The sequence below is a fragment of the Thrips palmi genome, unplaced genomic scaffold (genome assembly GCF_012932325.1).
Source record: "Thrips palmi isolate BJ-2018 unplaced genomic scaffold, TpBJ-2018v1 HiC_scaffold_11, whole genome shotgun sequence".
Lineage (NCBI taxonomy): Eukaryota > Metazoa > Arthropoda > Insecta > Thysanoptera > Thripidae > Thrips > Thrips palmi.
Window position 1 is genome coordinate 7,870,321 of NW_023144622.1, and position 26,925 is coordinate 7,897,245.

General features: G+C 57.3%; 2 protein-coding genes across 2 annotated transcripts in view; both read left to right on the forward strand.

Moving 5' to 3' along the window:
- The first annotated feature begins 2,465 nt into the window (after positions 1–2,465).
- The window catches only part of LOC117639715 (T-box transcription factor TBX20-like), an 87,025-nt gene continuing 62,565 nt past the window's right edge, over positions 2,466–26,925 (forward strand). Inside the window, exons 1-3 of the mRNA XM_034375590.1 lie at positions 2,466–2,825; positions 12,765–12,880; positions 13,061–13,227. Of these exons, the coding sequence (XP_034231481.1) occupies positions 2,669–2,825; positions 12,765–12,880; positions 13,061–13,227 (440 nt within the window). The 5' untranslated portion in view covers positions 2,466–2,668. The remainder of the gene's footprint in view (positions 2,826–12,764; positions 12,881–13,060; positions 13,228–26,925) is intronic.
- LOC117639401 lies at positions 15,946–20,657 on the forward strand. Its single transcript, XM_034375013.1, has 4 exons — positions 15,946–16,252; positions 16,350–16,938; positions 17,047–17,254; positions 18,341–20,657. The coding sequence occupies exons 2-4, from the start codon at positions 16,443–16,445 to the stop codon at positions 20,595–20,597; spliced, it is 2,961 nt and encodes a 986-aa protein (XP_034230904.1). The 5' UTR covers positions 15,946–16,252; positions 16,350–16,442; the 3' UTR covers positions 20,598–20,657.

Below are 26,925 nucleotides of genomic sequence, written 5' to 3' on the forward strand. Positions count from 1 at the left end.
AAAGGCAAGTTAACTTTCGACGTAATTTCTGCCGAGTCTTCTCTGGAGATAAAGCCCCCCCAAGGTGGAAACTTTGCGAAAGAAACAATATCTCGTAAAGCGAAACGCTCTTCTGCGAAAATAAGAAATGTATCAGTTGCAGTCTCCTCTGTCTCTTATTTTTTGCGGCCGATCGGTATCTGGGCATGATGCGCGGTACTGAACCTGACCAAAACGCAACATCCCCCTCACGAGTTGGCCTGGTTGAGACGACGGAAACTGGAGGTAGTTTATTTTGGGCTAAGTGACGCGTCTCTAACGCTTGTCTCCACCCCAGCGTTTAACTGCGGATTAGGATGACCCAGTCTGTACATCGCGTCCCTCCCTGCTCCGCAAATCTGTCAACCCTCCCCTCGGATGATGCTCCCTGGAGGTCGCGGGACCCGCCGCGCCGAGCTATACCCACCATGATGGACCGTGTCAATTTATGCTCTCCCTATTACGCAGCCTCTGTGTGTGTGTGTGTGTGTGTGTGTGTGTGTTTCTGCTAGGTTTTTTTCCGCTCCCTCCTCGCACCCTGGTGTGTTTGTGGATTTAGCGTGCAGTCGATATGGTGCCTAATGGGAGTCAAGTCGACGTGTCCTAAGCTCGGTTTAGAATCTCGGCCGTCGAAATGCTCTCGATTGCAACAGAGGCAGTACAGGCACAGGGGAATGAAAAAGCTTGCCTTTGGACCCTGTGTTGCAAACTTGTCACCGCGTTCGTAGAGTGGCGGTCGCAGAACTCTTTGCGACTGAAATGTTTGCTTCAGCGAAAAGCTGATGGTTGCAGCACACCCCTTCTAAGCTCATCAACTCATGACAGGAGGCTCAACTCTCTGCCCTGAACGTCAGCGTCCTTCGCAGGCGTGGTCGGTGAAAGGGGGGAACACGTTCTTACTGCAAGTTCAAAAACAACACGCTTTTTGTTGTTGTTTGCGCGTGACCAATGGGCGCGCTGCATCGCGGCCAACGGGATCAGCACGCGACGACTCGTGCCGCTCGTATTAATCCGCCATAACTAGATTAAAGCAATGTTTATAACTGCCGCGTTTAAAGCCTCCCTCTTCGACGCGGCCTTCGCGGCCTCCATCGAGGCCTCCAGGCCTTCGGGGACGTCACCGTCGTAATCGTTTCGGTGGATCTGCGCGACCGCTAAGATTAAAGCCATCCGTGCATGAGGTCTGTCTGTCTGTTCTGTCTGACTGACTGCCTGCCTGTCTGCCTGTCTCTGCTGGCGGTGAATTCTGTGGTGACGCGTCCGGCGCGGCTCCGCGTCGTCCTGGCCAGGTCCTGGCGGCGTCCTCACGCCGACGGTGTGCTCTGTCACCCACCACGATGACGCGCCAAGGACGAGTTGTCACGTGCAGAGCGTGCACGCCACGATGAGAGATGAACACACACACACACACACACACACACACACACACACACACACACTAGCACGCCATATATGATACCAAGGGATGGATTGACAGCCCAGTCTCTCGTCGACGGACACTGCCAGCAGTCAGACAGCTGCACGCCGCGTGCTCTGTCTCTCTCTCACACACAGACACACATGCGCGCACAGGGACACCTATTGCTTTTGAATTACACATCAGCGTCCTGCATGCCTAATAAAAAAAAGGTTGCGCACACAGTGTAAGTAAATTGCGTTTGGTGTTGGAAACGTTCTTCTCGACCGAAATGCAAAGTCATACGGGCGTGCAGTAGTTGCTGGGCTGGGGTCAGTCCAGTTAACAAGCCGCTTGTCAAGCTCACTCCGCGGTGTCCGCACATGTCACTGCCGCCCACAAATCTCGCGCTGCAATCACGTTTATTGCCTCAAATCTGCCGCGCGGCCACAGGGGCCGTAGCGCTAACAGCGGCTCTCAAAAACGCCTACCGGCGTTTCTTTTCAGTTTTTTTGAAATTTTTCGACAAAGAGGGTGTTTTTTTTTTTGCGTGCAGCGTTTTGTTTGCAAACTCTTTTGAGTGTTTGTGTGTGCCGTCGGGAGTGTATAGTGTGGGTGCGGTTGAATAATACTGTTTTTATTCAACGAATCGTGCTTTGCAAAGGATACCGGTCAAATGAACGCGTGTCTAGGCCGCAGCCCCGACTACGGCCCGGCACTGCCCTGCCCTGCCCAGACGCCGGCGTGGTGGCGTCGCGACGCCTCCCCAGTCCAGCGCAGAGTGAGCCGCCTCCTCCGTGCTCCGCGGCTGCACGCCGCCCCCTCCCTGGCTGCCCCCACCCCAGCCCGCGCGGCGTGCGGGCCGTGGCGCCGCCCCTCCCCTCCACTCGGCAGGCCGGTGGCCAGGCGCCTCCCACCGCGCGGCCCGGCCAATGGCGTGCCCGGCCGCCGCGTCCCGCGCGCTCTCTGGCGGCGGCGCGGCGAGGCGTCCCCCCCAGCGGGCGCGAGCCGACAGCCCGGCCGGCGGCGCGTTGCTGCGTTGCGGCGCGCTGCGCTCGCGTTGCCGCCTCAGTGCGTCCATCCTGTGTCTCCAGCGAACATGGCCCTGCCCGCTCGCGCTGTGCGTCGGCCGGCCTAACCTCGACAGCGATCGCGTTGCCGATGTCGCTCGGGCCCGTGCGTGCAGTGGAGTGACGGCGTGCCGCGGCGCCGAAGACCGTGCTCGTCGAGTGTGACAGTGTTACAGTGCTAGTGATGTTACTGGGTACCATGCAAGAGGACGGGCAAATCCTGGCGCCCGGGATGGCCGGCGGCAAGGTTCGCGCCACCGACTTCTCCATCGCCGCCATCATGGCGAGGGGATCGCGCGCCGCGCAGGCCCGGCCCGGCAGGAGTCCGCGGAAGAACACCGGTACGTCCGCCTGGAGGACAAGGATTATCTGTGCATCGCTCGCCGAGGACGTCGCCGAGGACGCCGCCGTGCCCACGGACGCGCCCCGCACGCCGGCTGTGCCACGGCTGTGGACCGTCCTGGACATTGTTCGCCCTGACTGCGGTTTGATTGCCCGTTTACACTGCAGCCGATGTTGGCGGACTCGCTGACACTGGAACACCCAGCTGTTCCAGGTAGAGGCGGCCAGGGCCAGGCGGGGCGCGACCACCCCGACCGCCCCGAAGGGGGTCTGCCGTGTCGCACCCCAGGCGGGGCCCCATCGGGGCACCCCGCCGGCAGTGCCAAGGCAGTGCCAAGGCAGTGCCTAGGGCGGGCCCCATTCAGCCGCCCCGGACAAAAGCGTGTTTGGAAGGACGCTAAAATGCGCGGCCGGCCTGTCGCCAAATTGGCGCGTCTGGCCGCGGCCCCCCGCGACGCTTCGGGCCACCGCCGTGGAAATCGTGAGAAAAAGCGCGTGAAATTGTTGTTGACGCGCCACATCTGGCCGCCTAAAATAACGCCCGGTTGTACTCGAGGGGAAAATGAAGACGGTAAACCGTTTACGACCGTTTTTGCGCTGGCGGCAGTGGCGGCGCTGGCGGGGCCGGCCTCGGGGACGGCGTCGGAATCAAGGGCGTTTTGCGGAAGCGGCGTCGCCTCGCGTCGAGCGCCCCATTGCTCCGCATTGCGCCCACTCCGCGGAGCCCAGAAAACCCGGCCAAATCAGCCGGATGACAAAACACAGTCCTTTGTCATTGCCGTATTGATGGGCCATTGCCGTGGCGGGCCGTGAGCTGAAAAACAAAAGAAAACGCGGCCGGGAAAAAAAATGATATCGCTTCGATCGGACTCTTGGGTTCGGCTGGATGGTTGCTGCAATGACAATCTACTTGGGGCGATGAATGGGTGTCCAGCACGCGACCGGGGCCCCACTGTCACTGTGCAAACACAGCTGGACGGAACCGTCGCGCGTTGCGAGCCCCTATCTCGTCTATCGGCACGGAAAAAACCCGCGGATTTTAAAACAGGAAACCAACTGACGATTAGTGGGTCGTTCAAAAATGGCCGGGTAATGTCTACCTTTCCGGTGAAGCCTGATGTTGTTTCTGAAGGCTGAAACGAAAGAAGCTTACTAGATTCATCTTTTGGAAACAAAAATTGGTCGCTTGACTCACGCATTCCAGCGGCGCGGACCACTTGGCCTTCTTGCGTGCCTTCAAACGAACCTCTCTCGCGTCGCGCAATCAATAAATCGTGCCGACGCGTCGCGCTATCATCTTTGAATGGCGTCGCCGCATCGCCTGGTCGCGTACCTGCAGGCATGCCTAGGCAAGCAGGGCCACGCCACTGTAATGGCTGTCCGAACGAGTCCCGCGCGGTAAAGCGGTAACGCGATACATACGCACTTTTATCGGTTTGTAACGGAGCGTTGTCGCGTGTTTACATTTGGCGGCTTCACCAACTTCTCCTCTCTGTGTGTACGTGTGTGTGTGTGTGTGTGTGTGTGTGTGTGTGTGTGTGTGTGTGTGTGAGTGTGCTGATCGATATGAACCCGGCGGCGTTATCGCCACACGGGAAAGCGGCCATTTTCGCCGTTGAAGCGACGCGGCGGCCGGCCGCTGCCGGTCATGCGATCCGGAAATTTGGACGCGACACAGCAGACGGGATTCCGAGGGATTCCGCCACATGAGTGCGAGAGAGGAGCGACGACGAAAACGCCATTCGGATTGAGTCTGCTGCGCGATTCGTTTGCCGCGCGTTCAGGTTCCTCTTTTCCGTGTCGCGTTTTTGGGCTACAGTGCACTTCCACCGCAGTGCGCGGAGTATCGCCGCGTTGTCGACTGATAGTGTCGCGGCGCCGGGGGTATCGCCGCAACGCGTCGCAACGCGTCGCAACGCGTGGCGCCCTTTAATTTGAGCGTGCTTTGTGGTTGATCCCGACACGGGGGGCTGCTTCCAAACGGCGCCCCGTCTCTCTCGCACCCCCACGGGACGCCCCGCGAACACGAGGGCAGAGAGAGAGAGAGAGAGAGAGAGAGAGAGAGAGAGAGAGAGAGAGAGAGAGAGAGAGAGAGAGAGAGAGAGAGACGAAGCGACGAAAGCGCACACGAAGCTGCAGGGGCGCTGCTGACGTGTCGATGCGCGGCTGCGCCCCCCATAGCCGAGGCCCCCGCGGCCCCCGCGGCCCCGCCCCGTATTGAACCCCTTCACAGTGGAGCCCCCTCCCCCCTCCACTTTCGGCGCGCAAATTTATTCCAGCGGCTTTACGGATTATCGAAAGCGAACGACGGGATGACGCGCGCGCACGCAAAACAGTTAGCGGGGCGGGCGCACAGTGGGCCAGAAGACCGGTGGAGGCGGTCACAACTCCGGACGCGTTTTGAGCTCCGCAGTCGCCAAATGGAATTCGAACCGAACGTGTGACCCCATCAATGGATTCCTCTCCGAACGAGGAATCCATTGGTGGGGTCACACGTTCAGTTCGAGTTCTGTTCAGCGATCCTGGAGCTCAAAACGCGTCTACATTTTTGCCGCCTCCACCGGTCTTCTGGCCCACAGTGGGACGTGGCGGCCTTCCCCACAGTGTAGCCGCCCTAATTGCGCAGCCCTTTTTGTTTACATATTCGTTTCATATACGTATTCATGGTTTATGGATTAGCCCCGCGCTCTCGTCGCGAAATTAGCATTTGGAGGTTATGTTTGTTGATACCGCGCGACAGAGCGCGACAGAGAGCGGCGCGCGCGGGGATTACAAGGGATGATGGATGCATCGATCCGATTCGCTCGCCGGCCGAAGGGTTTTGCAGTGTGGCTCCGGGCCGATCCGGCCAATGAGAGCAGGGCACTTGTCCCGCGTCCCGCCAAAAAAATCCGCGCGGAGCCGCAAGGCGTTTTCGGTGTCGAAAATTTCGCGGTCCCAGAAACCAAAGTCGAGTGATGTGTCTTTTTTGGAAGCAGCTCGGAGGGCGTCGTGTTTTGGCGGCGAATGTTTTGGCGGCTGCGCGCGCTGGCGGCGGTTGGGCCCCGCGATGGCGGCGCATGGCGGCCGACCACCCACTCGCCCACCGCGCCGCACCGCGCCGCGTTGCCATGGCGACCTCGGCGTCCGTTATGGATGCGCTCTTGTTGTCCTCGCCGCTCCTTGAGCTCCCCGTTCGATTGTTATTGGAGCGACCATAAGAATGACACGCCCTAAAGCTGTCAATAAACGTTTTGATGCCGCGGCTGAATCACCCCGCCGGGCCGTCGGGCCGCCGGGGGCGGTTCGCCCGCGCGCGCTGCGCCTCTCTCGCACTCACGGAGCGCCCCACGAGTGCGAGAGAGACAGAGCGACGGTGATCGACGGCGATCGCGGTCTGCCCCGCGGGGTGTCTCCCCTTTCAGTGTGCCAGCCTTTGCCTTCTCAGAAGCGCGCCGGTGAAATCGCGCGTGTTCGATCGGCGGCGCGTCACCGGGCGTCATCGGGGAGGTGCAGTGGCCGTCGCGGTCCGTGCTGGCGGCTCCGGCGGTTCCGGTGGTTCCGTCGGTGCGCCTCCTCGCCGCCGCGATATACACTGTGAGAGCGAAGGACACTCGAACCGCGGCTATCATTGTTCGCGGAATCATCTTCTCCCAACAAACGGACTGCTCCTCGGACAATTACAGAAAACAATCGACCCGGCTTCCCCCGCCCATTGTCGGCCCGGTCCCATGGGAACGCCCCCGCCCCGCCCCGCCCCGCCAATCAGGGCGTTCGTTGAGAGGCGCAAGATCTTCATTGTTTCTCTCTGGCGATACGTGTCTATTACAGTGTCGTGTGCAGTCGGCGCAAAGCGCGCAGAGCAAGCCGTTTGAAGGGGCGTTTGCCTTCGATTTAACTCGGTGTGTGTGTGTGTGGCCGAAAAGGGGCTCGTCGCTCAACGGGGCACTAACAATCAAGGGGGCGCAGCAGACTGGTTCCGAGAGTCGTTTTCGTCGCTCTGTCTCTCTCGCAGCTCCGCGGTACGTGAGTGCGAGAGGGACAGAGCGACGAAAACGACTCTCGGAATGAGTCTGCGCGGTGGCGGTCCCCCTCGTCTCGGCGTTTGCCCATTCATTAGCAGTTGCCATGACGACCGCCCCCGTCGCGGAGAGAGCGAGAGCGCCACCGCGGCGCGCCAATTTCGAATTTCAACAACTTGCGCGTGTGTTTGTGACAGTGTAGTACCGCGAGGGGGCTCTAGGCCGCTCTGCGCGCCGAATGCGTAGCTTACATCCACTTTGCGGTTTCGTGGCTTTGCTCGAGGAAGGCGTCGGCTGCCGGCAGCGAGTTCTTGACGCGGTAGTCGAGGTTAATTTGAAGGCAGACGGCGGGCACACTGGCGAGGCGGGCAAGGCAGGCCTACCATTGTTGTCGAGGTGACACTCGGAAACGAGATGAAGGAGGGCGGGGGGCTCGTTACAACGCTTCCGGCGTGGCCGCACCGCAACGCTCCGCGCACCGCGCTCCGTTTGCGCGACAATTTGCGCCGGTAATTGAAAGATTTCGGCTCCACGCGATTTCCGCCCGAAAACTCGGAAATTTAACAACGTGTCGGCGTAAAAGGCTCTCGAATTGTCAAGCAGAAAAAGCGGTCATGTTGATACGGCACTAGTTTCTTGAACCAAAAGGATTGTCGTTCGGAGAAAATAATTATTTTCTTGAATTTACATCGTTTTGGTGACTGGAAGAAATTGTTCTGGTCTCAGACAAAATACATATCGTATCAAAGCTCAGTTCTTAAAAATAACACAGTTGTTTTTTTTTTGTTTTACATAATTCAACTGAACAGCAAACGGCTTGTCCGGCGCGAATTTTGGTTTCAAATTTTTTGCCTTTTGCCTTCATGGCAATATACACAGCCTGGTTTCGACCAATGCCTGATACGGAGTGGAAGACTTCTGCCTGACCCCGCCTGTCCGATTTCTCATAACGCGCGGTGGAGAAAATGATACGGATCGAAACACGCAATCGCCGAACCGAATTCGCCGCGCCATATCGGGAGGCGGGTTCTTCGTTCTTGCGCCTCGCAGCCCGTTTTGGCGAATATACGTCGGCGGAGGGGAGGGGGGGGCGCGTCTGCGTGGCGAGAGATCGCGGAGAGCACTCTAATTGTCGTCATGGCAGCGGGCTGGCTTGATAATTGCAACACTTCTCTCACGTCCCCCTCCCTCCCCCCTTCCCGCGAGGCCTTCAGCCGTCAAGAATTCCAATTATAACGTAGCACCGCCGACAACGTGTATGCCCCCCTCCACGCCCCGCCCCGCCGCGCCCCGCCCCGCCCCGCTGCGCTGCCGATAGGCGCCGCCCCTCGGAAGGAAGTCTGGAGCGCTATTCGCAGTGTGGCGGCGCCCAACCCAGTTAGAAATGTTTGACGCGTTGATTTATCGATTTGACGGCGTCGAATCGAAATCACAGTGTCTCACCGGGCACTCCAGGGAGACCCGAAATTGTTGACAAAACTGGTGAAAGTTTGTCGCGCTGCGGCTCACCGTCTGCGTCGCCGTTCTGCCGCGACGCGGCCATGAATTTCTCATAGCCGAACGAAAATTGGTCTAGGAGCCGCGCGGCGGGGCCTGGCTGCTGCTAGTTCATTTGCGGAAAGGGCGTTGCGAGACTGTGGGGGAAACCGCGCGTGCGAGTCCGCGCGAGTGCGCGCGGGAGGCCGTGTTTTCTGTTTTACGCCTCGCCAAATGTATTTCATTTGAAAATTTTACGGCCGTGGGTGTGAGCGGCGCGGCGGCGTTGCAGACGGCAGCGCGTTTCGGACGCGGCCCGCGAAGGGAAAAAGGAGTGCAACTAACTCATCGCGGCCGCCTTCGTTTCGTCATCCGCTTCGTGCGAGTTTACACACTCGGGGAACAACATCCCTTCCTGTAGCGGTGCCGTGCCGCCATGCTTGCCGCCGCCCGGTCCCACGTAAACTCGGCCTTTGCTGCGAGGCTCCCTCGGGATGGGGTTAGGAGCCGCCGAACGGAGAGCTGCCGGGCAGTCTATGCTGGCTAGACTCTAAAGGACTTTGGCCAAGTTGGTGGAACTGACGCACAAAAAAAAAATTAAAAATTCAAAAAAAAGTCACCTGGTCAATAAAAAATTATTTAAATTTAGAAATGAAACTGTAAAAATGACACTGAAAATCTTTTAAACAGCTCTTTCAAAATCTTAGATAAATTAAGAATACTAGGAAGATTTTTTGAAAACTTTCTTTGTTTGTTGTGAAAACAAAATTTAAGGGTTATTTTTTTCTGGCGCGGTGTCCGGGGATTGCGGGTAAAGCTCTTACTCGGGCGAGTGCGGGCTCGGTGCACCTCCGGGCCTCCTCCGGGATGGAGTCATCCGCCTGGCCGATCATTACCCAGACACAACACTCCGGCCACCCCGTCACGCCGGACGACGGACAGCCGAGCCGCCGCCGGCCGCGGGGCCGCGGAGCCGCGCGGCCGCGAAAGGGCGCGTCGCGGACGCCATGGCGCAGTGGAGGAGTTTCGTCGGAAAGAATATACCTTACTCTGTCGTGACTGTACATGTTGCAGAACAGTTGCAGCGTGTGTCTGTCGGTCTGTCAGGCGAAACGCCGCGCGGCCAAAGGTCGTTGGGGAGGGGGAGAGGGGGGGGGGGGCACCTCGGGGGCATCCAGAGGGGCGAGCGCGCGCCAACCTATAAGTACAGCACCAATCGGAAGAACTTTGAGCGGGGCGCACGTCGCTCATCGCAGTGTGTGTGTGTGTGTGTGTGTGTGTGTGCAGAGCGGCAAAGAGTAAGAAGGCGCTGGAGAACAATACGCCATAACTGCGCCGCGCTTTACGACTGTCTTTGTCCGCGTCGGTACCGCGGCGGCGGCACACAGCCCGTCTCTGTCGCACCCCCTGGCGTACCGCGGGGTACCCTGCGGTACACTGCGGCACGCCCCGCGAGTGCGACAGAGACGGAGCGGCGGCGCGGCGCTCTGAAGGGCTCGCGCTGCATATTCCAGGGGGCGGACGGCGGCGCAATTTGACGCTCGCGGGGCTGATGCCTGGCTGATGCCTGGCTGGCTGGCTGACGCCTGGCCGCCTGACGCTCGCGGACGCTGCCAGCCCGGACTGTCCGGCGCGTGACCGGTATGAGAAACTTGTCGATCGGATTGGAAAGCGGCGGCGGGGTGAAACTAGAGTAAACAAAAGCGGCGGCGCCGCTCCGAGGCAAATGAAACACACGTAGAGAGAGAGAGGAGGGGAAGGGGAAAGAAAGAAAAAAATGATGAAGACAGGCTGAAAAAGGCGGCCGGCGTCGGAAACATTGAAAGTGGGGCGGCGGCGAGGATCAAAAGAAGTGCATCTGTACAGTGGCAGGCCGCAGGCCGCAGGCAGGCAGCGGCCTGCACCGGGATTCATACCTCCGTCTTCCCGGTGTAGTGGTCTTCCCCGGAATCACTGGCTGCGCGGGCTGCGCAACGTGTTAATACACACTCTTTTATTTCTTGTTTTTGTTGTTGGTAATTGCCTCATCTTGCGGTCGGTTTTCTTATTTTTTTCACACCACGCGTCGTCGCAGGGAACATGGACCGGGGCGGGCAGGGCGGGCAGGGCGGCCTTGCTTCGATTACAGGGCACGCCAAATTAAAGATCATGCCCAGGAATTTTAGAGTGCGGGAAGGGGAGTGAGAGGCGTTCTTGGCTGCTCCGCGTTGGAGGCCGGGGGAGACTCCGCCCGCGGAAACTTCGGCGTCTTTAGCAACGAGGAAGAAACGAAAACTAGCAGCAACAACGGTGTGCCTACGGGGAGCGATCGATCCGGTTCCACTGTTCCACAGTGTGGTACCTGCGGGTACTGCCTCCGCCCCCTTCCTCTGGGATTGAATGGGTTCCATTGAGGATATGCCTTGGAGGGGGTGGTGTGTCGGGGAGTGGGGGGCGGCGGCGTGTGTTGCCGTGTACGTATGATCACGCCTCGATACCGCACGGCCTGCCCGGCCTGCCTTGTCGGCAATAGCTTTGATGCGGTGCGCGATAGGGCCGAGCCTTTGACTCCCTTTGGGTTGCTTTTCACTGCCCCTTTGACTGCCCTTTGGATGCTCGGATGCCTTTTCGCTGCCTTTTGGATGCACATTGACTGCATTTTGACTGCCTTTTGGATGAATTTTGGCTGCCATTCGGCTGCTTTCTAACCGCCCTCAAACTGCCGGCCTCAAGAGGAGGAAGAAGGGGTGGGTGGTGCTGCAAAAGGCGGCCGAAGGAAAGCCGATTGAGATAAAAGAGCGCGGGGTGCTTATGGCGGGGTCAGCGGCTGGGCCGACCAAAGGCCATAAATATTGTTCTACTCGCCGCCGGCAGCGGCAACGCCGGCAACGCCGGCGCGCGATTTAAATGGCTATTTGTCCGGCCGGTGCGGAACGGCGCGGCGGCGGCTCGATCGCCGCGGGGACGCCGACGACGCCTCCCCCTGCGCGCCGAGGACGCACAGTGGGCCAGAAGGCCACTGGAGGCGGCCAAAACTCTAGACGCGTTTTGAGCTCCAGAGTCGCTAAACAGGACTCGAACCGACCGTGTGACCCCACCAATGAATTCCTCGTGCGGAGAGCATTCCATTGGTGGGGTCACACGTTCGGTTCGAGTCCTGTTTAGTGACTCTGGAGCTCAAAACGCGTCTGGAGTTTTGGCCGCCACGGTCTTTGGCGCACTGTGCGCTGTGCCCCGTGCGCGCCGTCGACGACGCGCGGCCCGCCGACCTCGAAGAACGCGCTCGCACACGCACGTCGCACGCACACACACGAGGCGCTGGAGCAAATGAGGTGTTTGTGTGGGCGTGTGGGCCGCCGGCCGCCGGCAGAGGGCACGCGTGTCGCGCCTGTCCGGCCCCGCCTTGTAATCTCGGGGCCGAGCCGAACGCCGCCGAGGCCGGCCGGGCCTTGCAGTGTGGTGCACCGGCTGCTGCCACCAGGACGCCCTCGAGGGCCGCCTGCAGCGCAGAGCGCGTCTGCAGCAGGGCCGAGGCGGCGCGTCTCACTCGGGCCGTGGGTGCGACAGAGATGCAAAGCCGGGGCCGGCAGTGGGCGAGGCGCTGCAGTGGCGGCGGCACGGCGGCCGACGCGGCACGGCGCGTATCGTAATGGATTAGTCCGGGCTGTGCTGCGCTGTGCTAACGACCGCAGCGCGTATAAGGGCCGCGCGTCCAGCCGGACTCCAGCGGAGTCCACAGCCAAACGGCGTGTAATGCCGCAGATCCCCCCCCTCCCCTCCCCCTCGCGTTGAGTCGAAAGGAGAGCGCGACGTCGTCGTGGTGGTGCGGCGGCACCGCGTGGCGGCACCGCGCGGCGCTTGGAGCTTGTAGCCTCGCCGCAGTCCGCTCCGCGTGCTGGCCGTGCTGGCCGTGCTGGCGGTGGTGTTGCACTAATCGACGGCAAGATTGCCGGTTCGGTGTGTGCCGCGCCGCGCCTTGCCGCCGCGCCCCGCCTCCGCCACGCCCCCGACGGCCGGCCGGCCGGCCTGCCAGCGAGCCAGCCGTGAGCCAGCGACGTGCCGGAAAGAATTCCCTCCCCGAAATTCCGAGTGTCGGTGTGTGTGTGTGTGTGTGTGTGTGTGCGTGCGTGAGCGCGCTGGCGGTTTAGCCTCCGTAATTGGAGGTGTGAGGTCTCTTAGGGCGTAAGTGACCGGCTGGTGGCGGCGTGGCCCGCGGCAAACGCTTTGATCTGCGGCCGCGCGCTGTGGCGGCGCTGCGGGCTCTTTCCAAACTGCGCGCGCTTTCATCGCTCTGTCTCTCTCGCACTCGCAGGCCGCCGCGTCCGGGTGCGAGAGAGACAGAGCGACGCGTTCGGAAGGAGCCCGCCGCGCAGGCTGCCGCCGCCGGCCGGCTGGTCTAGTTTGCGTCGATGAGGGCCTTGTCGTTGTAGCGCCTGACGTGTTGTTGTTGTGACTGACGTGTTGTTGTTGTTTGTGTTGCAGATCGGATAGCGCGGCGGGAGGCGCTGCGGGACTCTGGCGGGGCGGGGGTGGGCGCGCGGGGCGGGGCGTGCAGCGACGACGACCTGGCCTCCAACGAGGAGGACATCGACGTGGACGTGGAGGAGTGCTCGGAGGGCGAGTCGATGAGCGGGGGCAGCTCGGGGCGCGGCGCCAGCAGCACGGGCGGCGGCCACCGCGCCGCGTCCAGGGGCTCGGCGTCGGGCGGCGGCGACGCGGCCGACGGCGAGCTCATGGAGGGCGACCTGGACGCGGACGCGGACGAGGACCGCGACGACGCCGACTCGCCGTCGCCGTCCCCCAAGGCGGGCTCCGCCGCGCTGCGCAACAAGACGCACTGCAACTGCCCGGAGCTGCTGTCCGTCGACTGCCACCTCGAGACCAAGGAGCTGTGGGACAAGTTCCACGACCTCGGCACCGAGATGATCATCACCAAGACCGGAAGGTGAGTCCGACGTCGCCGTCCTTGCCGCCCTTTCAGCGTTCGCCGCGGACACCCCTTGGAATCTGGCGCACTCCGTCAAGTTGATGAACCCCAGCGCCTCGCCCCGCCCTTGGGCCCTGGGGCCGCCCTGGGGGGTCCGCGGGCTTAGCAGCCACCTCGCCACCCGGCCTGGGCTTGCGCTTGAGGGGAGGGGTTCCCACTCCGCGTCTGGCGGCGTGGCGGCATGCGATGCCCGCTGATTGGAGGGGGATGCGCCACCCGACGCCGTCCTGGCCGTGGCGGTGCCATGCGGCCGGCCCAGCCAGTCGGTCCGGGTGACGCGTCTAACTCGGTCTAATCTTGGCCACATTACGCGACACTAAGCCGACGGCAGCCGACGGCGGCCCACGGCGGGCAGGCCTCGTTTTCCGTGCCATATCCCCCAGCGCCCCGCGTCGCCCCGCGTCGCCCCGCCGCCGGTCTGCCCGCCTGACGGCGAGCTCGTCGGATAACATGCGTGGCGTGCTGATCGGCGGTGATCCGGCAGCAGGGCACAGTGGGCCAGAAGACCGGTGGCGGCGGCCAAAACTCAAGACGCGTTTTGAGCTCCAGAGTCGCTAAATGGGACTCGAACCGAACGTGTGACCCCACCAATGGATTCCTCGTTCGGAGAGCAAACCATTGGTGTGGCCACACGTTCGGTTCGAGTCCCATTTAGCGACTCTGGAGCTCAAAAGGGTTTTAGAGTTTTGACGCCATAAGGGGTCCGGGCCCCCACGGGCGGGGCCGCCGCCTGGCCGAACTCCACCATGACGGCTTGCTTCTCGCAGTGGCGGATCCAGAGCCGGGCTCCTGGAGGGGCAAAGAGGCACTTTTTGCCTTCTCTCGAGGGCGAGGTGCGGCCTGTTGCCTACCTCTCAGGCCCGGATCCACCACGCCCGTGCGGACAGGTGACCAATAACCAGGTCCCCTTGGAGTGACACCACCACCACGACACCTTGACGACAATCATCACCAACCACCGCCGCCACCGTGGTTGTTTTCCCGCGTGACATTGGCCGCCTCTTTTTTGCCGGCCGTCTTTGGAGACGGTGAGCAGGGCGTCCTTGGGCCCCTCGTTAGCAGTGCGGGGACAGCGCGGCTCTCATCAACGCCGGATTACGCTATCAGAATATGAAATCGGCGAGCCGAGGCCTGGAGGTCAGCCCGAGGCAGACACACTGCGTGTTTCGTTTTGCCGCCGCCGCCGCAGTTTCTTAATTTCCCAGGGACCTTCTTCCTTTCCTGCTCTTTTCCCTTTTTTAAAATTTTTTTAATAGAAAAGTTTTAATGTTATTTTTTTCCAAGGCGCAAGCTGGTCGCGAAACTTTGATTGAGCCTAATCCACCCCGCGCTTCGTCTCCTCGGAGTTGGCGGATCGAGATTTGGAGATTTCGAGGTATCGAGATGGATGCGGAGGGAAGGGTGGCGAGGAAGGACGCGGATAAGGGCGAGGCTATCCCCGGTGGCGATCTGCGCGCCGCTTAGCCGCGTAAACGTAAAACCAACCGCCCGAGGCCAGGCCGCGAGGTCGGCGAGGCACAGTGGGCCAGAAGACCGGTGGAGGCGGCCAAAACTCTAGACGCGTTTCGAGCTCCAGAGTCGCTAAATGGGACTCGAACCGAACGTGTGACCCCACCAATGGAATGCTCTCCGAACGAGGGATACATTGGTGGGGTCACACGTTCTGTTCGGGGCCTGTTTAGCGACGCTGGAGCTCAAAACGCGTCTAGAGTTTTGGCCGCCTGCACCGGTCTTCTGGCCCACTGTGCGAGGCATCGACTGTTGGCCGGGTCATTTGGGGAGCGCGGCCTCGCTCTGCGCGGCGCGGAAACGCATCTTAATTTTACAAGCGATTAATCATGAATATGCATCACGGAGTCGAGAGTCAAGGGGTGGTGGCGCTGCTGCTGCACTATCGGGGGCGATCGTGTTTACATTCGTCAAATGCCAGTGGCGCGTCCGACAAGCGGCAGTGTTCCTCGCTTGCTCGATTACTTCTGACTTTTTCTTTTCTTTCGCCATAAGTAATTAGGGGTTGGCCAAGTTTCCTCGAGCGATGCGGTGTCCGCGGCCTCGGTGCTTACCCCTACACTGCAGTGTGGAGGGCCCCTTCTCTTTCTCTCTCTCTCTCTCTCTCTCTCTCTCTCTCTCTCTCTTCCCCGCGAGAGGGCGCTGCGATTGGATTGTTGGACCGTAACAAAACGAAACTTCACGCTCGCGGGTGTTCTCCCTCGCGCCTTCTGTCGCGATGTGTGTGTGTGTGTGTGTGTGTGTGTGTGTGTGTGTGTGTGTGTGTGTGTGTGTGTGTGTGTGTGTGGCCGCAACGCCCTCGTCCATGTGTCAGCGAGAAGTGGGGTTCCGGCCGAAGAGGATCGGGGGATCGGCGGCGGGTGCTGGCGGGGATTTGAAGGGGAGCTCGTGTCTCGTTTCAGCCTTTTCTCGCAACACCGGGCCTCCCTCTCCCCCCCCCCCTCTCCAAAGTTTTTTCGGGGCTGAAACTCAAGATTAAGTCGGGCGAACAGCCCTAGACTGATCCCTGCGTCCGGGCCAGGAAGGCCGCGATCGAGTCCACCCCGGCCGAGCGACCAACTTGAACATGTCTGTCTGTCCGTCTGTCCGTCCCTTCCGATATGGGTCGCCGCCGCCGGGGACGGCATGACCCAAGGAAATCACAACAGCGCTGCAAACATAGCGTTAAGGTATTCCACTAGGGACAGTCCCTGCAAGGAGTGTAGTCAAGTCCCAACAAAGACACTCTCACTTGGGGATGTAATGAAATGAGTCTAAGTTGCGCGATGGGTTAATGTAACCACCCTTTCTCATAGTAACAACAATTTTCTCAACCCGGACTTCATATGATTCAATAATTATCTGTGCAAAAATTACCATCAAAATACTTTTGGATATGACTATCACCAACGCCACCCTAAAATGCTGAAAGGTAACCACGATATCGAAGTCAAAGACAATTTAAGTGCGAATTCGGCCTGACAAACGCTTCTCGGTTAGTAACTATTTTATTTAAAATCTGCACATGCCGAACTCTTTCCAGTAAACTAACTTTTATGAAGCAGTAACGAACCATATTTTGTTTCGTGCAGTGCGGCAACGTTGCAAGTGGTAGCCCTGCTTCGGCCCCGCCATCTTTGTTTACATCAGTAGACGCCGTCCACCACTCTCAAGATCCAGCCTAAATGTACAGACTGAAAGGAAAATTGGTTTCGGCCAAGCAATATAATGCGTATCTCAGCAGAGTGGAAATTCTGAAGAAAGGGCGAGTGCTGCAGCCGCAGCCCGACTCCCCAACTACTCCAACTACTCCAACTCCAGAGCCATCAGAGCCTGCAAGGGCCGGCAGCCGACGTAGCCTAAGTCCTGCCACCGATGAAAATTCGACGCCAAAAGTGGTTGTGTTGCAAACTGAGGAAGTCAATGTGGACCATAAAGACTGTGGAAGGGGGCGGCGAATTGTTGAGATTTTTGTGCTGGCCAAACATCTGTGGTGCTGCTCGTGCAAGGAATGCCTGTCGCTGGAATACATCGAGAGAGAGACGCGTTGCGGCTTGGGGTCACTTTTCTACATTCGCTGCCACAAATGTGCCATTATTAACGTCGTCCCCACTGGAAAACGGCACAAAGATGCACTTGGACGCGACACCCTCTTCGATGTGAACTTTAAGGCAGCATTGGGTATGTTTTTATGTCTTGTTTATCAAGATCACTGGGGGCCCGTAACCTAACTTTAAAAAAAATTACAGTTCTATTGTAACGTTTTTCTTTTGTTACTTGTGTCCCCAGGTGTCACGAGCTCTGGATGTTGTTACGCCCATTTGGACAAACTGCTTGCTAACATGAACATGCCCAACATGGCCTTCGACACCTTCAAGAAGTATGAGCGGACCTCAGGAAAGGGCATCGAAAAGATTGCCAGAGAGAGCTGTGAGGAGGCGGCAAAGGAAGAGAGAGCCCTGACCGTCCAAAACAAGACCAGCATCGAGAAAATCCTGTAAGATAATCAAAGAACTATGTTCACTGTGACAATTCAATGAAAGCAGTGAATTACATGCCAGGTTCAGGGATTGTGGTGAACACAAGCAGAGCAGCTGATTGCACAGCGGCACCTAACTTGCATGGAGGGTTTCCATTAAATGCACTTAAAATGGGGAGTACTTTGGTTACCGTACATTGGTACCTTTCATTACTTTCACTGTGAGTGATAAATATTTATTTAATTTTACTTTACTTTTTTGAAGAGCTTTCCATGGCATTAAAATGTCTATGGAAACTACTCAGGTCATGATTCAAGATATTTCTCTGTGGGGCCCTTTTTCAAATGACTGAAGCTTTATTTTGGTGAAAGTATAATTGTTGTCCGACAAAATTTACCAAATCTGACTTGTCGTTCCAGTTTCACAAATCGAAAGCTGTAGCTCAACCCTTGACCTCCAGTGCGTTCCTCATTACTACAGAGTGTACTCTGTGTATAGCTTGATGGTTGCAACTACTTTTATAGTTATATTAACCTTATGTGCTGAGCCAAAATACTAAAACCTTAATAAAAATTGCTGTATTTCAATACAAAACAAATTTTTTATTTTTGGGCTCAGCACATAAGGTTAATATAATTATAAAAGTAGTTGCAACCATCAAGCTATACACAGAGTACACTCTGTAATAATGGGGAACGCACTGAAGGTCAAGGGCTGGGCTACAGCTTTCGATTTGTGAAACTGGAACGACAACTCAGATTTGGTAAATTTTGTCGGACAACAATTATACTTTCATCAAAATGAAGCTTTAGTCATTTGGAAAAGGGCTTCACAGAGAAATATCTTAAATCATGACCTGAAGCTGCCTTTCAGTGATAAATATTTTCTGTTTAAGTTTTGATATTTTTTTAATTTTTTAATTTATTATTAGCACACCTAGTCACCACGGTAGCATATTTTTATGCTGTAATTAACCTGAACTGTGATATTTGGTTGGCATTCACATGCTTTATTGTTTGTTGAAAGTGACTGTTTTATTGGTTATTTAATGTAAAGGATTTATGTTATGCCATGATACTGATGAAATAAATTTATTCATCCAGGCCTGAACATTTGCAACAAGACTTCCTTTTACCCGTCACGCCGTCACGAGGGGTCGACTCTACACCTGATTGTGAATCCAGTGATTCATTTCCTGCCACTTTTGACCAAGTAGTGAGGATCATGGTATCTTATGACATGGGATGGAGCAAGAGGGGGGCGGGCAGAAATTATGACAGCCTTAATGGCTATGGGGCTATTATAGGAAATTTAAGTGGGAAAGTTTTAGATTTTCATCAATGCAATCGGAAATGTCAATTTTGTGACATGGGGCATGACCCCTCATCTCATGACTGTAGATTAAATTATTTTGGCAGTGCAAAGGGCATGGAGGCCCACACTGCTGAGAAGTTAGTCACAAAAAGCAGTATTTTAAAATCTCAAAATTTACAAGTTGGTATATTAATAGGTGATGATGACAGCTCTTCAATAGCCTCTTGCAGGGCAGCATCGTCCCATGAGATAGTCAAACAAAGTGATATGAATCATACCAGTAAGGGGGTAAAAAATACTTTATATGGCATAGAAAAATCATTTGATGAAATCAATGGGGATGCAATTTTGTATTTACATAGATGTTTCACATATGCATTATCTCAAAACAGGGGGAATTGTGGTGCCATGGCTGTAGCTCTCAGAGCTATACCGTATCATGCTTTTAATGATCACACTATTTGTGGAGACTGGTGTGGCTACAAAAAAGACCCTGAAAATTATGATCATAGGATTGTTCCTGGGGGCTTCACTGACCCAGCATTACAAGAGAAACTCATAGATATTTTTAATAAATTAGCTAACAATGCTTCAAAGTTTTCTGCTGCTGCTTCCAGTAACTCTAATGAAAGCTTGAATTCTATGATGGCCAGGAAATGCTCCAAAATGACATGTTACAGTAGGTCAGAGTCAGCAGATTTCCGCTTTGGGGCTGTAGTGGGGAAAAAAAATTTAGGTGAGGTGTACACTCAAAAAGTCAATCTAGACAGTGACCGTAGTCCTGGTAGCCCATTTCATTCTAAATTTATTACAAGAACAGATCAATTAACTTCAAAAAAACGTAAGCTGTATGGTGATCCTGGTTTTAAGGCCAAAAGAATTAAAAGAAGCAAAGCAAGGGCTGCTCTTAAAAATAGAAAGGAAAAGGGGGAGGGAACAACATACCAACCACAAATGAATCTTTTAATGGAAGATGGTATTGGTGTTTTGCCCACTATTGATGATGAAGACATTGATGATGTAGAGGAATTGTCGGCACAGGGCGACATAATTTTATTTGATCTAGAAACAGGTGGTCTATATGCTGACAGTGACATACTGCAAATTGGTGCTAAGCGTAACAATGACACTTTTAGTGTTTATATCAAACCAACAAAACCAATCAATAAAAGAACATCATTATCTAATGGTCTGACAACGGAATCTGGAGATCTTTTTAAAAATGGTATTTGTGTCCAGACTGTTCCCTTGCAAGCTGCTATTGAGCAGTTCCTCAAATTTTTAAGTAAATCTAAAAATGTTTACTTGTGTGCCCACAAATTGTCATTTGATGGGCCGAGGATTGTGGAGGCATTCAGAAAATGCAACCTCATTGACACTTTTTCAACATTAGTAAAGGGAATGGTAGATTCACTACCTGTTATCAAAAAACATAGGCCAGACGAAAAAAGTAACTCATTGCAAACATTGTGTGCGGATCTAAACATTGACAGTAGTGATGCACATGATGCCCTTGCTGACGTTACAATATTAAACACTGTTTTAGTAAAATTAAAAATTTCATCTACTGAACTAATTGAAAATTCCACAGACATACAGATTCTAATACCTAGGTATTATGAACAAAAAGAAGCAAATAGCAGACTGAAAGATTTAAAGCCATTATTTGGTGTTGTAAGTGAGAACATGAGGAAGAAACTGGCAGCGGCCAATGTTTCCTTGCAGTCTCTCCGTGATGCCTATAATGCATCCGGAGAGACAGGCATTTCTGAACTGCTGGGGAATACAACTGAGGATGGGAAACCCCTCGTTACGAGGCACAAGCCAGTTTTTGTCCAACTGGCGAACTGGCTTGGCCAAAGGAATATTAACAATAGTAATAGTGATAGCAATAAAAACAATAGTGATAGTAATAGTGATAGTAATAAAAATATTAGCACTAATAATGTTGTAGAGACTGTACAAAGTCCCTCTGAAATGGACGAGCCAGACTTAGTTAGAGAGTATTTGGAGGATGGTGAAGAATTATCATTTTTTCAACTGTAAATATTGTTAATAAAATAAATTAAATGCACCAAAAAAATGCTAACATTCCTTTGTCCTGCTTCGTCCCCAACCAACTGCCACATTCAGTCTCTACATTCCTAACTAAATGTTGCATACAAGGATTTGAAAGTCCCGCCTCACGGTGCACTGCGAAGTGCGGGGGTGGGCGGGGGCCTGCGCGTGGGCGGCGTTGCCGTCGTGCAGTTGCCCTTTGCTACAAAACCGTCACATTCAGCACTTTCAAACGAGATTCCTTGAACACATATTAGTGACGGTCTTTCAAATATCGCACGATGAGCTCTTAAAGCATTAAGGTATGTAGTAAGTACTTCAGATTAACTTTCTGACTGGCCGTTTTTTAATAGATACAAGAAGAAGGGTCTCGATCGCAGTTTTCCCATAAGGTCCCATGTTAAATTTGTTTCATCAATATCTCGGCAACCATACAGACAATCTGTTTCATTTTTCACGCGGGGCTTGAGAAGGGGTCGCTTATTGTGCTGCGTGAATTTCATTCATTTCTGACTCGAACGAGTAACCTATCGGAATACCTTAAATTAAGCGTCCCCGCTCCTTCGCGCCTCCGTGCACCCCGTCGTCCTGCTGCAGGGCCTGCAGGGCCAGCCGGCAAACGCAGCACGCAGCGCGACGCGGTGGCGCTCCGTGATATGATTAACCCTCACCCCTCTCTCTCTCCCCCTCTCCCTCGTCCCTCTCGTGACCGCGCCCCATCCCTCGCCGCCCCTCGGGACCGCGGCCCCGGCCCGGCTAGTGGCCCGGCGGGCCGGCCCGACAAATGAGCCTAATTCAGGTCCGTTTATAACAGATTTGCACAATGGAGACATCGGTCACCAGCTGGGCCCGGCGGGGCTGGCAGTCCAGGAGGAGGAGGACTTGGAAATGAAGTGGCGCTCCAGCGTGACGCCTGCACTGCTTTGCCCGCCGCCGGGATCGATGGATCGATTCGAGAAGTCGACTGGTCGATTCGGCCGTGATTGAGTCGCCCCGCGGTCGGAGGGATCAAAAGCGATTAGCGCGTTCATTCCCGCGTCGCCAAACCGCGCGGCTGCCACGCCACTGTTGGCAGGCCGACCGCGCGACCGCCCGGCCCGGGCCTCGAAATTGAATCATGATTCGGCCGCTCGGCCGCCTCTTGGCAATAAATCTAGTGCGGGGCCTGCCGCCACACTGCCGCCGGTACGCCTGCGGTGCGCCGGCCGGGGCGGCGGGAAAAAGCGGCACCTGCGGACTCGTTCCGTCGCTCTGTCTCTCTCGCACTCATGGGGCGTCCCCTGCAGGTGCGAGAGAGACAGAGCGACTCAGGGCGGCCGTGATTCCGCCGGGGAGGCGTCTCCGCGATGCTATCGCCGCGCCGCGCCGCGCCACGCTTATTGATGTCTAATGGGACCATTACTGCCCTTCACAGACGCCGCGCGGAGGACGGCCTTTTGCATGCAACGTGTGGCCAGCCTGCCTTGCCGCTCAGGACGAGGTTCAAGGCGGGAAGTTAGTCAGGACGGACTGTAGCGAGTCTGTCTCGGGGGGCTGCGGGGGCTGCGGGGGCTGCGGGGGCTGCGGGGGCCTCGCCACCTGTCAGCGAGTCGGGCGGCGTGCCTTTGTCTCGGCCTGCCGACGCCCGTGAAGACGCGTGTCGCGTTCTGCCTCTGTCGCACTCACGGTCACAGTCGCCGGCCCGTGCAGGTGCGAGAGAGACAGAGCGACGGCTCATCGGCTGGACCGAGCCGGACCCTGGGCGGTAGCGTTGCAACCCCTGCGGCCCTGGCCCTGCCCGCGTGGTTTTCCGCACCCTGGTGGCCGCCCTGCCGCCACGCCTCCAAACCTGTGCACCGTCCCCCCCCCCCCCCCCCCACACACACACACGCACGGCGGCCCCTTTGAGGCGCAACGTAGCCCAGTAACACGCACGCTGTATTACTGACTCGTATTCACGCCCAGCTGCCACGCCCCCTCCTCATCTTTCTTCTTTCTCTGTTTTTCGATGTGCGTGTGTGTGTGTGTGTGTGTGTCGCTCCTCTGCGTACGTATCCTTTCCCTCTTTCTCCTCACTGCACTCCCCCCCCCCCTCTCTCTCTCTCTCTCTCTCTCTCTCTCTCTCTCTCTCTCTCTCCTCTCTCTCTCCTCTCTCTCTCTCTCCTCTCTCTCTCTCTCTCTCTCTCTCTGCGCGTTTCGCGTGATGCGGAGCGAAGCGCGCGGGCAAAACCATACACCTGTCGACCTAATGACACTGCATCAGGGAGGTCGCGGTCGGTCTTTCTATCCTTCCCCCGTCGTCCCGGTAGAATGGCTTTCCGCTAGGCGGGGACTCGAACCCGCGCCCCACGCCCCGCGCCGAGCTCCGCGGTGACCAAGCTGGACACTCGGGCCCTCCCTGTGTCCGCTGGAACCCCGCCACGGCAGCTCACTCGCTTCCCACAGATTTTACCCTCTCCTCTCGGCACAGCGCACCGATTCCGAGAGTCTGTCCTGTGCGGCACGCCCCCCGAGTGCGAGAGAGACAGAGCGACGAAAAGCGGCTCTCGGAGTCAGCCTCGCTGCACGGCGTACCCTTTCATTATTTGTGAAATAAATGCGGAGAAAAATGGAGGAGCCCGGCCGGCCGCGCCATGGCCAGGCCACCGCCTTGTACATTTATGCATGAATTCATCACGCGGTAATGACTCCCGCCGTGGCGAAGCAAGGCGGTGGCGCGGCGACGGCCCTCCGACCTCTTCATCAGTTTTGTCACTAACGCGTGCACTTTAATTTTTCTTTTAATTTTTAAAAATTTGATGGGTAGCTTAGTATTGAGCAATTCTTTTGTGAATCTGTCTGAACTTTTTAGCAGATGATACCTTCACACTTCATACTTAAAACTACTACAGTATACACAAATGAAGGTGTCAGCGTGCTTTTTTTTCCTTCTCAAACTTTTGACATGTTTTCTGTATGAATTTGAATTTTTCAAAGTTTAGTTTAGGTGGCAGTGAAGCTGTTTTCCGGCGTGAATTTCCCAGTCTTGCTGCTGTTTTTCTCGTGTTGTTGTTGTTAGGCCATCAGGGCCGGGGGCGTGGCGGGCGTGGCGGCGGCGCCGGCGGGGCGGAGGGCGGGGCGGCGGGGGCGGGGCGGCGGGGGCGGGGCGCGCCCGCCTGGAAACAGCTTTTCTCACTAAAGGCAGAGCGAGGCGAGGTGTGAAGTATCGCTAATTTGTCACATCGCCGACAAAGCTTTCGGAGAGCCGAGGCGGGCACCGAAGGGCCGACCGAGGCGCAGGTCGGTGTTGTTGGCCCCACATCGCCGGCGAGCTCTAATTTGTGCAACAGTAATCGTCAGACTGATTCCGAGAGTCGGTTCTCGTCGCTGTGTCTCTCCCTCGCACCTGTACGGGACGCCCCATGAGTGCGAGAGAGACAGAGCGACGAAAGCGACCCTCGGAATCAGTCTGCGGCTCCGCCGTCATCGGTGTGACCCGACACCTGCTTATTAGTAGTGCAGGGAGCGTTCGCGTGCGCGCGTCTATGATGACTGCAGTTTCTGACAGGGGCTCTGAGAAGCGAGGACGGCGCGGCTGGTTTTGGACACACACACACACACACACACACACACACACACACACACACGCACGGTTTTGACTTTTTGCGATGCCCACCTGACACACTGCGGCCCTGGCTCCGCTGCTGGGTGCGTCTGTCATTTAGGGGCCCTATCATTACACAGTGGGCTCTGGAAACATCGCGGCCTGGAGGAGAAGAAGAAGGAGAAGAAGAAGGAGACCGAGGAAGCGCAACAGTGCTTGGCAGTGTGGCCGCGAGGCTGGCGTTTGAACGCTCCGATTGGCCGGCCGACCGGCGCGCTAGTGTCAAAACTGGCTCCATTGTTTCTTCTCATTTCCGGTCTCGGCGTGGCGCGGCGCGGCGATGCCCGGAGAGTGGCGCGGACGGTGAAGTAGCCGCCGGAAGCGTGTGATGATCTTATTGCCACGATGATTTCGGCGCCACAAAAAAGAGGCCGGCCTTTCGGGTTCTAATTCGAGTGTCTCTGCTCGGGCCGGCGACGACGGTGGGTACCCCGGGGTACCCCCGGTACCCTTGCAGTACCCGGCGGCGGCGAGTACCCGCTGCGTGCTTCCGAGTACTGGCCACCATTGTCTCCTCATTTTCACAACGTTCTTTTCATCCCCCCCCCTTCCCCCCTTTCCGCAGTGTACACCCATTTCTCGGTCGCTGCTTCGCGCTTCGCACCGAGTTTTTGACCTGCCGGGCACCGCCAGGCACCGCCGCCTCGAAGGGCAGCGAGCGATACGCGTCTGCGCGGCAAGGCGCGGGAACAAGGGCGGATCCAGAGGAGGGTTCAGAGGGGGATGTCGCGAAAGTGGCTACCTTCCATAGGCAGCCCCACAGTGGGTCAGAAGGCCAGCGGAGGCGGCCAAAATTCCCGACGCGTTTTTGAGCTCCAGAGTCGCTAAATGGGACTCGAACCGAACGTGTGACCCCATCAATGGATTCCTCATCCGAAGAGCAATCCATTGATGGGGTCACACGTTCGGTTCGAGTCCCATTTAGCGACTCTGGAGCTCAAAACGCGTCTGGAGTTTTGGCCGCCTCCAGGCCCTCTGTGCGGCCGCGGCCTGGTTGCCTCAGCTAATCATCATCACCCCCGTGATGACCTTGTTGATGACCTCTCCTCCTGGAGGGAGGGCGGCCCCTGCCGAGGCCCCTGCAGCACCCCGTGACGCCCCGCTTAACAAGCCGTGACGGCCCGGCGGTCTGACGGCAGCGCCTCGTCGCCGAAAACCGAAAACGCGCGCAGTGTGTTTCTTTTTCGGGGCGTTGTCGCCGACAGCGCCGCTCGCGCCGCCCCCACCGCCCCCGGCCAGGCCGGCGGCGGCAACAGATGCAAGGCGGCGGCGTCCACGGCGTCCACGCCCCGCTGCACGCACCGCCCCCGCAGGCCGCTTCCGCCGGCGTCGCTCTGTCTCTCTCGCACCCTTGCAGGCCGCCCCTCGAGTGCGAGAGAGACCGCCATCGCCTGGACGGCCACTCGCGATCTCCTTTCAATCAAGCGCCAGCCCCTTTGTTTCTCAAAGTGGCGGTCGAGGCGGCGGCGTCCGGCGACCGCAGCATGGCGGCGTGGCGACGCCGGGCGACGCCCCTCCCGGCAGCCCGCGGTCTTGTCCTCGTCACGAACGGCGGCCACCGGAAACCGAAAAACCGCGGCCGGGCCGGCCACGTCGGCCACGTCGGCCACGTCTCGCTGCGGCTCCGAGGGACGGACGCCGTCGACGGCGACGTGCGTCCTATCCGCGCCGCCTCCCCGGCCCGCTCGGCCTGCTCTGGGAGCGTCGTCGGCCTCGTCGGCGAGGTGCGCGGCGTTTATCACCGTCACCGCTACAGGTTACAGTGCACTCGCCGTCTCGCTCGCGCGCTCGGCGAGGCCGCCGTCCCGCTCCCACGGCGCGGCGCGGTGGTTCGGGCGTCGGCGGCGACGCGCACGCAGCCCCGCGGCCCGGCGGGGGCGTTAACTCGCAACGAGTTAGCGACTGACGAGAGTCATATCGCCCCCCTCCCCTTTTCCCGCTCCCCCCTCCCCCGGAGAGTCAACGACGCCCGACGGCGGCCTCAACGACGATAAGCCTTGTGCGTGCGCCGCGTGCACTCCAAACACGCGCACTCTTTTTGTCACGCGATACGCCCATCAGTGATCGGCCCCTCGTGTGTGTGTGTGTGTGTGTGTGTGTGTGTGTGTGTGTGTGTGTGTGTGTGTGTGTGGCCGTTGCCGAACAACTTCACACGTCCCTTCCACACCCGCACCGTTGCGTTGATCGCTGCTGGCTGACACCGCACCGCTATTACCGAGCAGTAGGGTTTTTGGCCTCGAAACGCCAGCGGAGGTATTCCCGCTCGAAACGGACTTGCAGCCGTTATTTTCACGTTTCATTTTTTCACGTTCACCGTTTTATCCTTTTGCCGCCGCGCGGAATTTTCGCCGGCAGTGTATTATAAAAGTCCGCTGCATAGCGTGTCGAGTTGTGTGGTCTCGCGGACTAATGCTTCTCCAAGGGGCAATAATGAGATGAGAAGTGAGGAGGGGGAAAGGGTGGGGGGGCTGGTAAGAAAAGTTCACTTAGGGTAATGCGAAGTGTAATGTAAAAGTGGGCCAAAAGCGTGACAGGCGTTCCGCCGCGCCGCACCGGCAACGGAAACAAACAAAAAACGGGGCAGCGAAAACGGCGTCAAGCAGTGCCACAGTGTAGTGGGCGGGCGGACAGACGGACGGACAGAAAGACAGACAGACAGACAGACAGACAGACAGACAGACAGACGGACGGACG

Excerpts from the sequence above, each read along its gene's own strand:
- LOC117639401 (XM_034375013.1), top strand. The coding sequence starts at position 16,443 with ATGTACAGACTGAAAGGAAAATTGGTTTCGGCCAAGCAATATAATGCG. Across the intron at positions 16,939-17,046 it reads GAACTTTAAGGCAGCATTGG|GTGTCACGAGCTCTGGATGT; the intron begins GTATGTTTTTAT and ends TTGTGTCCCCAG. Across the intron at positions 17,255-18,340 it reads ACCAGCATCGAGAAAATCCT|GCCTGAACATTTGCAACAAG; the intron begins GTAAGATAATCA and ends TTATTCATCCAG.